Source organism: Salvelinus fontinalis, chromosome 18 (genome assembly GCF_029448725.1).
Source record: "Salvelinus fontinalis isolate EN_2023a chromosome 18, ASM2944872v1, whole genome shotgun sequence".
Classification (NCBI taxonomy): domain Eukaryota; kingdom Metazoa; phylum Chordata; class Actinopteri; order Salmoniformes; family Salmonidae; genus Salvelinus; species Salvelinus fontinalis.
The window spans coordinates 30,936,008-30,948,207 of record NC_074682.1 but is presented as its reverse complement, the minus strand read 5'-3'; the positions used below and the strand labels follow the sequence as shown (position 1 = coordinate 30,948,207).

Genomic DNA, 12,200 nt, shown 5'->3' with positions numbered 1-12,200 from the left:
TGTGTGTGTGTGTGTGTGTGTGTGTGTGTGTGTGTGTGTGTGTGTGTGTGTGTGTGTGTGTGTGTGTGTGTGTGTGTGTGTGTGCGTGCGTGCGTGCGTGCGTGCGTGTGTGATACAGTTTTCTTAGTTCTTACCTAAGCGAGGGATCTCAGTCTTCACTCTCCTCATTGCTCTGTTTTCATTTTCTTCAATAGCCTAATTTTCTTCAATAGCCTGGTCATTGATGTAGTCATCCATCTTAACTAACTGTACGATTACCTTTCTACCTGACTCCTAATGGTAATATCTACTGTATGATTACCTTTCTAACTGATCCTAATGGTAATATCTACTGTATGATTACCTTTCTAACTGTCTCCTAATGGTAATATCTACTGTATGATTACCTTTCTGACTGACTCCTAATGGTAATATCTACTGTATGATTACCTTTCTAACTGTCTCCTAATGGTAATATCTACTGTATGATTACCTTTCTGACTGACTCCTAATGGTAATATCTACTGTATGATTACCTTTCTAACTGACTCCTAATGGTAATATCTACTGTATGCTGAACTTCACACTTGTGTGTATGTGTAAGTGTGTGCCTGTCTGCATGCTTGGGTACGTGCCTGCGTTCGGCGTGTGGTGTGTATCTGTGTCCTCTTAGTACATTTGACATTTTACTCATTTAATAGACGCTCTTATCCAAAGCGACTTACAGTAGTGAGTTCATACTTTTTTTGTAGTACTGTTCTACCCTCTGTCTGTGTTCAGGTCACACTATTTTAACGAACCAATCACATTCAAGCATGAAGCTGGTACACCTGCCAGGACATTGCTCCTTTATTATTTTACTTTCAGTGCCTAAGCCTATGGAATGACACGTTCCTAATAAAATCAATTAATACAAGCATTTTACAGATTACAGTCCCACTGGGCACAGACATAAATTCAACGTCTACTCCATGTTTTTTTAAATTTAATTTAATCTCCTCTCCTCCTATCTTCTCTCCTCACCCTCAACTCTATAAGAGGAGGCCCAAGGTCCCTCCCCTTGGATTGTGTGCGCCAATGTGTTTTGAGGAGAGGAGGAGAGAGGATGTGAGGAGGAATTGAGGAAAAGTGAGTTGAGAAAGAGCCCATGGGCAAGTCTGTAATACCACTATTTCTCGGTTGTCACTATCTGGCATATTGCAAAGTCAGAAACCCTGCCTATTTCTAAAATGTATCTTCTTCAAATCTGATTGTAAACCTAACCCTAACCACACTGCTAATCTTATGCCTAACCCTAACCATATAGAGAGTGAGAGAAAGAGAGAGAGACCCACAACACCCCATACTACTGTACATAATAAGCTATTGTTATATCACCCTTTCACAAATCCAGTTAAATTGAGAGTTACATGCTATGTCATTCCATTTATTTACAGGGTCAGGATACCCATAATTAATCTCAACACAGTCCTCCTCTCCTATGTGTACTACAAAAACAGCACCATTATCAGGCTGGTTTCGCCCCCAGTACCTGCAAGGAAAACAACACAGAGAACCAGACGGTCAGACACTGTGGTAAACATTCTAAGTCATACCCAGATGTTGTTCTACTTAAAATGGTTAGACTCATATGGCCAGATTATTATCTCTCACCTTGTGGTCAGTGGTGTACCATCCACCCATTTCCAGGTCCCCTCTGTCTCTCTATCAGTCAGACCGATCCAAACACTATCAATATTCCTGTTTAATTCAGTGAGGAATTTCTGTTGTTGAGAAAAATATAGATGTCAATTACATGTGAGTATTAATTATTTACCTGATTCATAAGCGTGTGAATCTCTCTCTCTCTCTCTCTCTCTCTCTCTCTCTCTCTCTCTCTCTCTCTTTCTCTCTCTCACCTGTTCATTTGTGCTGTTTACAACCACCAGGTCTGCTCCTCTCTCCAGACAGTCTTGTCTGCTCTCCTCCCAGGTTTTCCTCTCAGTAGACAGGAAGTAACAGCTGGATCCCGACAGCCTCCATCCTTCAGTACACCCCAACACAGTCCTCGTTGGGACCGCCATGTCCCTCTCTTCCACCACTCTTCCGGTACCTACAGTACAGACAGCACACACACAGCGTCCACCATATTGGTTTTAAACTATTCAGATCTGGGTTGCGTCCCAACAATCTCTCCTTTTTCCTGAAGTGTGCACTTGTCCACTACATCCCACAAATCTAAAAGCATTGGCTTGGTGTTGGCATGTACAAAAGAGGGAACTCCCATGTACCAGTCATTTCCTTTTAAATCCATGAAGGGAAGTGTACAACTGCACACATTTGGAAAAAGGGCAAGTTTTTAGGACAGATTTCCTTCAGGACAGGTTTCCCCCTGTTTAACTTTGTTGGAGAAATATATGTTACTGTCACGACTTCCGCCGAAGTTGACTCCCCTGCCTGTTCGGGCGGTGCTCGGCGGTCGTCGTCACCGTCCTACTAGCCGCCACCGATCCCTTTTTCGTTTGTCTGTTTGTTTTGTCTTATTAGTGGCACCTGTTTTTTGTTACGTGTGTGTATGTTTAGGTTTTGGCAAGTGTTCTCTCTGCGCCCTTGATGTTCGGGCTTATTCAGTTTTGAATTAAGAAAAAAATATAAGGAATATTTTTTCCAAAGCGGCTCTCTCTCTCTCTGCGTCTGGTTCTTTCGCCAACCTAGTTCCGCGTGACAGAATCCCGCACCTACACAAAATGGAACCAGCAGGAGCAGCCGCGTCTCCTCTCCCATCGATGGAGGAAAGGGTCCTCCATCACACCAGTGTTCTCCACCGAATTGGGTCGGCTATGGACCAAATGATGGAGAGGATGGATCGATGGGAGAGGAGTGGCCTTCCCACCTCATCTCCAGCACCCCCTCCTCCAACACCTCCTGTTCCTGTTTCAGCATCCGGCTCCGGGGCTCTTCGGCTGGCGCTCCCACGGGAGTATGATGGAACGGCGGCCGGGTGTCAGGGGTTTCTTCTTCAGCTGGAGCTTTACCTGGCGACCGTTCGTCCTACTCCCTCCGGAGAGGAGAGCGTGTGCGCCCTCGTCTCCTGTTTGACTGGACGAGCTCTTGAATGGGCCAACGCAGTGTGGAATGGCCCAGACTCGGCGAGGGATCATTACCCTGAGTTCACCCGCCGATTCCGAGCTGTGTTTGACCACCCACCAGAGGGTCGTGCGGCGGGTGAACGGCTGTTCCACCTGCGTCAGGAGACGAGGAGCGTACAGGACTTTGCCCTGGAGTTCAGGACCTTGGCTGCAGGAGCAGGGTGGAACGACAGGGCCTTAATAGACCATTTCCGATGTAGCCTTAGGGAGGACGTCCGCAGGGAGCTAGCGTGTCGGGACACCACACTCACGCTGGACGAACTTATTGACATGGCCATCCGTCTCGACAACCTGCTGGCTGCCCGCGGACGTTCGGAACAGGTCCTGTCGTTTCCACCTCCCAGCCCTCCTACTCCTATCCCTATGGAGTTAGGGGGGGCAGCGTCAAGGGGGACCGGAGGAGGAGTGTCCTCCTGTACCAGTTGTGGTCGGCGAGGGCACACGGCCGACCGGTGCTGGAGGAACTCTTCTGGGAGTCGGGAGGGCAGGCGGAACACTACTCGATCACCCCAGGTGAGTCAGCACCAGACTTACCCAGAGCTTCCTGTTAGTCATATGTTTGTGTTAACCTATTTCCCCGGGTTTTCTCCCTCTCTACAGCATAAGGCGCTAGTCGATTCAGGCGCAGCTGGGAATTTCATTGATCGGGGGCTCGCATTAAGGCTAGGGATTCCCCTTGTGTCGTTAGAGTTACCTTTCCCCGTGCACTCCTTAGATAGCCGACCATTAGGGTCAGGAATGGTCAGGGAGGCCACGGTACCACTGGACATGGTAACGCAGGGTAGTCATAAGGAGCAGATTAGTCTGTTCCTTATCGACTCACCTGCGTTTCCAGTGGTGTTGGGAATTCCCTGGCTAGCTCAGCACAACCCGGTGATTTCCTGGCAACAGAGGGCTCTGAAGGGGTGGTCAGAGGAGTGTTCAGGCAGGTGTCTAGGAGTTGCCGTTGGTGCGACTACGGTGGAGAGTCCAGACCAGGTTTCCACCGTGCGCATTCCCTCTGAATATGCCGATTTGGCTATCGCCTTCAGTAAAAGGAAGGCGACCCAATTACCACCCCATCGACGAGGGGACTGCGCGATAAACCTCCTGGAGAACGCTGCACTTCCTAGGAGTCACGTGTATCCTTTGTCTCAGGAGGAGACAGCGGCTATGGAGACATATGTTACTGAATCACTGGGACAGGGATACATTCGGCCCTCTGCATCACCTGTCTCCTCGAGCTTCTTTTTTGTGAAAAAGAAGGATGGCGGTTTACGCCCGTGCATTGATTATCGAGGTCTAAATTCCATCACAGTGGGGTTTAGTTACCCCCTACCTCTCATCGCTACGGCGGTGGAATCATTTCACGGGGCACGCTTCTTCACAAAATTGGACCTGAGGAGTGCGTATAATCTGGTGCGTATCCGGGGAGGAGATGAGTGGAAAACTGCATTTAGTACTACATCTGGCCATTATGAGTACCGCGTCATGCCATATGGGTTAAAAAATGCTCCAGCTGTCTTTCAATCCTTCGTAGATGAGATTCTCCGAGACCTGCTCGGGCAGGGAGTGGTAGTGTACATTGATGACATCTTGATCTACTCTGCCACCCGCGCGGCGCATGTGTCTCTGGTGCGTAAGGTACTTGGGCGACTGTTGGAGCATGACCTGTATTGCAAGGCGGAGAAATGTGAGTTCTTCAAACAGGCCGTTTCCTTCCTGGGTTATCGTATTTCCACCTACGGGGTGGTGATGGAGGAGAACCGCGTTACAGCCGTGCGTAATTGGCCGACTCCGACCACGGTGAAAGAGGTGCAGCGGTTTTTAGGGTTTGCCAATTACTACTGGAGGTTTATCCGGGGTTTTGGTCAGGTGGCTGCTCCCATTACCTCACTGCTGAAGGGAGGACCGGTGCGCTTGCGTTGGTCAGCAGAGGCGGACAGAGCTTTCAGTCGTCTGAAGGAGCTGTTTACCAATGCGCCCGTGTTGGCGCATCCGGACCCCTCTTTAGCGTTCATAGTGGAGGTGGACGCGTCCGAGGCGGGGGTCGGGGCCGTGCTGTCCCAGCGCTCGGGCGAACCACCCAAGCTCCGCCCTTGTGCCTTCTTTTCGAGGAAGCTCGGTCCGGCGGAGCGAAACTATGATGTGGGGGACCGGGAGTTGTTAGCTGTAGTCAAGGCTTTGAAGGTGTGGAGACATTGGCTTGAGGGGGCGAAACACCCTTTTCTCATCTGGACTGACCATCGTAATCTCGAGTACATCCGGGAAGCGAGGAGACTAAATCCGCGTCAGGCTAGATGGGCCATGTTTTTCACCCGGTTTCAGTTCACCATCTCGTACCGACCAGGCTCCCAAAACACCAAGGCCGACGCGCTGTCCCGTCTCTATGATACCGAGGAGCGGTCCGTTGAGCCAACTCCCATCATTCCACCTTCATGTCTCGTGGCACCGGTGGTATGGGAGGTGGACGCGGAGATAGAGAGAGCCTCACGGTTAGAGCAGACCCCTCCTAACTGTCCAGCAGGGGTTCAGTACGTGCCGGGAGGGGTCCGGGATAAACTAATCCGTTGGGCTCATACTCTCCCCTCCTCGGGTCATCCTGGCATCGAGAGGACAGTGCGGAGTCTTAGAGGGAGATACTGGTGGCCCACGTTGGCTAAGGACGTGAGATTTTATGTCTCCTCCTGCTCGGTGTGTGCTCAGAGCAAGGCTCCTCGGCACTTGCCTAGAGGGAAGTTACAGCCCCTCCCCGTTCCACAACGGCCGTGGACACACTTATCGGTGGAATTTCTTACCGATCTTCCCCCGTCCCAGGGAAGTACTACGATTTTGGTCGTTGTGGATCGGTTTTCTAAGTCCTGCCGTCTCATCCCGTTGCCCGGTCTCCCTACGGCCCTGCAGACTGCGGAGGCCTTGTTTACCCATGTCTTCCGGCACTATGGGGTGCCTGAGGATATCGTTTCTGATCGGGGCCCCCAATTCACGTCCAGAGTCTGGAGGGCGTTTATGGAAAGACTGGGGGTCTCGGTCAGCTTGACCTCGGGTTTTCACCCCGAGAGTAATGGGCAGGTGGAGCGCGTAAACCAGGATGTGGGCAGGTTTCTGCGGTCATATTGCCGGGACCGGCCTGGTGAGTGGGCGAGGTATGTTCCTTGGGCTGAGCTCGCTCAGAACTCCCTCCGCCACTCCTCAACGAACATGTCCCCGTTTGAGTGTGTGTTAGGTTACCAGCCGGTCCTGGCCCCATGGCACCAGAGTCAGACCGAGGCTCCTGCGGTAGAGGAATGGGTACAGCGCTCCAAGGACACCTGGAAAGCCGTCCAGGAATCGCTAAAGTTAGCAGGACAACGGCAGAAGAGGAGCGCTGACCAGTACCGCAGTGAGGCCCCCGTGTTCACACCGGGGGACAGGGTCTGGCTCTCGACCCGAAACCTGCCCGCCTGCCCTGTCGGAAGCTGGGGCCGCAGTGTGTGGGGCCGTTTAAAGTCCTGAGGAGAATAAACGAGGTGTGTTATAGGTTACAACTCCCTAGGTATTACCGTATTAACCCCTCGTTTCATGTGTCTCTCCTCAGGCCGGTGGTGGCTGGTCCCCTGCAAGAAGGTGAGGTGCCTGAGGTCCCTCCACCCCCTCTGGAGATCGAGGGGTCCCCAGCGTACACAGTACGTGCCATTCTGGACTCGAGACGCCGGGTGAGGGGCCTACAGTACCTCGTGGACTGGGAGGGGTACGGTCCGGAGGAGAGATGCTGGGTTCCGGTGGGGGACATTTTAGATCCTACTTTACTGAGAGACTTCCACCGCCTCCACCCGGATCGCCCGGCACCTCGCCCTCCGGGTCGTCCCCGAGGCCGGTGGCGGCGCGCTGCGGGAGCCGCGCGTCAGGAGGGGGGTACTGTCACGACTTCCGCCGAAGTTGACTCCCCTGCCTGTTCGGGCGGTGCTCGGCGGTCGTCGTCACCGTCCTACTAGCCGCCACCGATCCCTTTTTCGTTTGTCTGTTTGTTTTGTCTTATTAGTGGCACCTGTTTTTTGTTACGTGTGTGTATGTTTAGGTTTTGGCAAGTGTTCTCTCTGCGCCCTTGATGTTCGGGCTTATTCAGTTTTGAATTAAGAAAAAAATATAAGGAATATTTTTTCCAAAGCGGCTCTCTCTCTCTCTGCGTCTGGTTCTTTCGCCAACCTAGTTCCGCGTGACAGTTACACGTATTGAACAACACATTCTAACATTGTAATTAACTGAGGGGGGTGTAGTTTACTGACGGGGGCTAAATTCCGATTCACCACCCTTATCCCGACGTGTACACTCGTACACTCCCCCTCATGGGTTGAATTGAAATGGTGTGAGGAATATGGTGGAAACTCCCTCCAGCCATGCTGTTCCTTCAACTCTTCATCGGAGAAAGAAATAAAGAAAGAAATGAGAAGCTCCTGGGATGCATTTCAAATGGCACCCTATGTATTGTACAGTGCAGTAATGCATTGTACACCATGTTCAGTGACGTACACAAGGCCAAGGGCACGAGTTACAGTAGTCACTCAATTATCTATGGATGATGTCGACATTCTTTTTTTGTGTGTCAACATTATTGACAAACTACTGGTCCCACAAGCTATGTAACATCAAGTCTTGTCTGAATTGTGATCCTTGCTTTGTGAGTATAGAACTATAGTAATATAGTAAAATACATATACAATATCTTGCAAAAGTATTTATCCCCCATGGCGTTTTTCATATTTTGTTGCACTACAACCTGTACTTCAAATAGATTTTTATTTGGATTTCATGTAATGGACATACACAAAATAGTCCAAATTGGTGAGGTGAAACTCTAAAAAGTACTTGTTTCCAAAAATTCCCCAAAATTAAAACCTGTAAAGGGGTGAGTGCATATGTATTCACCCCCTTTGCTATGAAGCCCCTAAATAAGATCTGGTGCAACCAATTACCTACAGAGGGTTAGGCTATAAAAAAATATCAGAAACTTTGAACATCCCATAGAGCACCATTAAATCCATTATTAAAAAACGGAGAGCATATGGCACCACAACAAACCTGCCAAGAGAGGGCCGCCCACCAAAAGTCACGGACCAGGCAAGGAGGGCCTTAATCAGAGAGGCAACAAAGAGACCAAAGATAACACTGAAGGAGCTGCAAAGCTCCACAGCGGAGATTGGGGTATCTGTCCATAGGACCACTTTAAGCCGTACACTCCACAGAGCTGGGCTTTACGGAAGAGTGGCCAGAAAAAAAGCCATTGCTTGAAGAAAAAAGGCATGTGGGAGACTCCCCAAACATATGGAAGAAGGTGCTCTGGTCAGATGAGACTAAAATTGAGCTCTTTGGCCATCAAGGAAAACGCTATGTCTGGCGCAAACCCAACACCTCTCATCACCCGAGAACAACATCCCCAAAGTGAAGCATGGTGGTAGCAGCATCATGCTGTGGGGATGTTTTTCATAGCCAGGGACTGAGAAACTGGTCAGAATTGAAGGAATGATTGATGGCGCTAAACACAGGGAAATTCTTGAGGGAAACCTGTTTCAGTCTTCCAGACATTTGAGACTGGGATGGAGGTTCACCTTTCAGCAGGACAATGACCCTAAGCATACTGCTAAAGCAACACTCGATTGATTTAAGGGGAAACATTTAAATGTTTTGGAATGGCCTAGTCAAAGCCCAGACCTCAATTGAGAATCTGTGGTATGGCTTAAAGATTGCTGTACACCAGCGGAACCCATCCAACTTGAAGGAGCTGGAGCAGTTTTGCCTTGAAGAATGGACAAAAATCCCAGTGGATAGATGTCCCAAATGGCATCCTATACTCTATGTATTGCACTACTTTTGACCAGAGTCCTGTGGGCCCTGGTCAAAAGTATTGTACTATAAATGGAAGAGCGCTGATATTGTGTAATTTAGGACACTGACTCACTCACAGAAAGCAAGCTTTAGGGAGATGTTGAGAATGACTTGTAGAATACACAGCATCCCAAAACACACAGCAGCCAGCCTGTAGAGTCTTGTTCTTCCATCTGCAGAGGAACACACACACACGCCGACACACACACACATGCACGCACACCAACACACACACACCATCATTCTACATCACTAATCAATATCATTAAAACAGAACACACATCATCCCACATCACTAACGATTATAATACAAATTCTGACAACCAAACATTTCCATTGCGTCATTGGTTTTCCCCCGATTGAGGGTTGGCAGCAACAGTTTGCTCAAGAGTGCAGTCGTCTCAAATGGGATAAACAGGAAGCTAATGTATGAAGAAATTACCGAAATTACACAATATAGCTGTAGCGTGATTACAGGGTGAATCAGCGATTGCTACATCCATTTTTTGGGACTTTTAAATTAATGATATTTACCTATTGATTCCCGAGGGCTGTGAGTTCTCGTTCTCCGTAGTTGATGCGAGTAAGACATTTAAACGTGTTAACTATCGCCCCGTAGCACTCACTTCTGTCATCATGAAGTGCTTTGAGAGGCTAGTTAAGGATCAAATCACCTCCACCTTACCTGACATCCTAGACCCACTGTAATTTGCATACCACCCCAATAGATCCATGGATAATGCAATCTCCATCGCACTGCACAATGCCCTATAACTTCTGGACAAGAGGAATACCTTTGTAATAATGCTGTTTATTGACTACAGTTCAGCCTACAACACTATAGTACCCTCCAAGCTCATCATTAAGCTTGGCACCTTGGGTCTGAACCTTGCTCTGTGCAACTGGGTCCTGGACTTCCTGATAAGCCACCCCCAGGTAGTGAAGCAAAGCAATAACACCTCTACTACGCTGATCCTCAACACATGGGCCCCACAAGGGTGCTTGCTCAGCCCCCTCTTGTACTCCCTGTTCACCCATGACTTTCTCAGCGTGCACATCACTGACAACCTGAAATGGTCCATCCACACAGATAGTGTGGTGAAGAAGTCACAACAGCGACTGGTGGTAAAGAAATGTGTCTTGGCCCCTAAGAATTTCACAAACTTCTACAGATGCACCATTGAGAGAAACTGTATCACCGCCTGATACAGTAACTGCACTGTCCGCAACAGCGCGATCTGAAATGGTCCACCCACACAGACAGTGTGGTGAAGAAGGCTCAACAGAAATTCAGCTCGGTCACTAAGACCTTCACAAACTTTTACAGATGCACCATTGAGAGCATCCTGCCGGGCTGTATCACTGCACCGTCTGCAACCACATCATGCCTTTCCAGAGGGTGATGAGGTCAGCCCAACGCATCACCGGGGGCACACTTCCTGCTCTTCAGGACATCTGCAGCACCCGGTGTCACAGGAAGTCCAAGAACTTCATCAAAGACCTCCTTCACCTGAACCACGGCCTGTTAACCCTGCTATCATCCAGAAGGCGAAGTCAGTACAGGTGCTGGGAGCGAGAGACTGATAAACAGCTTCTATCTCAAGGCCATCAGACTGTTAAATAGCCATCACTAGACGGCCTCCACCCAGTACCATGCCCTGAACTTAGTCACTTTCACTAGCCTGCTACCACATGGTTACTCAACCATGGCTGCTGCCCTATGTACATAGACATGGAACACTTGTCACTTTAATAATGGAACACTGGACACTTTAATAATGTTTACATACTGTTTTACCCATTTCATATGTATATACTGTATTCTAGTCAAGGCCATCCTATTGAACTATTGTTGTACATATATTATTCTATGCTACGTATTTTTCAGATATACCATATTTTCTATCCACATACTGTCCATAATGTCTATACTGTACATCCCATCATATATTTATACTCCGGACTCCGACGTTACTCGTTCTAATATTTCTATATTTCTTAATTCCATTATTTTACTTTTAGAATTGTACATACTGTTGTGTATTGTTAGATACAGTATTACTGCACTGTTGGAGCTAGGAACACAAGCATTTCACTACACCCTCAATAACATATGCTAATGTATATTTGTATGCGACATATATATATATATATATATATATATATATATATATTGAATAATGTAAATTATTTATGCCTCATGAGCTTAGTTTAACTGTCTAACCCATCAGAACCCAAACTATAAGCTTGTTTTATGATGGAACTGTTAACAATTGATTGTAAACTAACACTTTATAGCCTCAAATGGTTAAAACTATCATTTTGATCTTATGGATGTTCAGTCCTTGCATACATAGCTCTGTATATGAATTCGAGAGTGGTTACATTTCTCCAGCCCTATCCCTCAGCTGTTTACCAAAAACAGTGGTAGGGTGTCCACTTTGTTGTTGTTTAAATTTTTTATTTCGTATTTAAATAGTTCCAAAGAGTTCCAAATAAAAACATTGAATGTATACATTTTAGTGTATGTGACACCAGCAGGTTTTGAACCCCACGCTCGTACCAACTGAACCATAAAAAAATGTTGATTATGTGGTATTGTGTGTGTGTGTGAGAGAGAGAGGGAGAAATTATTTGTTCGTACCTGAGAGATGGGTCTCAGTCTTTACTCTCCTCATTGCTCTGTTCTCATTTTCTTCAATAACCTTGTTTAATTCAATAACCTGTTTATTGACATAGTCGACCATCTTAACTAACTACACCGTATTTCAATGATTATCCAAATGAATCAATGAATTAACTAATTCAGTCTGTCTGACCTCTTATTGTAATATCTATGATTCTAACTTACTTTTGCTTACAGTATTAACGTACTTATGATCACCTTTCTGACTGAGTAGTAGTTGGTCTGATGTGTCTTTGCCTGGTCCGTCTCTGTTCTCTGTGGCCCACAGCAGGTGGCAGGATGTTTCAGGGCTCAAACCACCAATAAGAAGGAGACTATTGAGATGTATCACAAATGGCACTCTACTCTCTATACAGGGCACTACACAGGGAAATAGGGTGCCATTTGGGATTGAAGCAAGTAAAGCAGACAGTTTTGTGTAACCTCCTCTTCAACCCGCTTGTTCATTCTGTTCCGTGGTTTATTTCTTCCTCTTTTTATAGTTTTTTTTTCGATGTTAAGATGTATAGTTCATTATGTATACAACGATATCTCTTTCTCGCTCTCTCTATGTTGGTTAGAGACAG

The 12,200-nt window shown here is 47.6% G+C and overlaps 1 protein-coding gene across 1 annotated transcript; it reads right to left on the bottom strand.

The window, feature by feature from the left end:
* Positions 1–646: 646 nt before the first annotated feature.
* Positions 647–11,916, bottom strand: LOC129815272 (CD209 antigen-like protein D). The gene is made up of 5 exons (XM_055868934.1): positions 11,593–11,916; positions 9,026–9,121; positions 1,878–2,071; positions 1,633–1,742; positions 647–1,510 (listed from the first exon to the last, which is right to left on the bottom strand). The coding sequence occupies exons 1-5, from the start codon at positions 11,693–11,695 to the stop codon at positions 1,348–1,350; spliced, it is 666 nt and encodes a 221-aa protein (XP_055724909.1). The 5' UTR covers positions 11,696–11,916; the 3' UTR covers positions 647–1,347.
* Between the last annotated feature and the right edge of the window lie 284 nt (positions 11,917–12,200).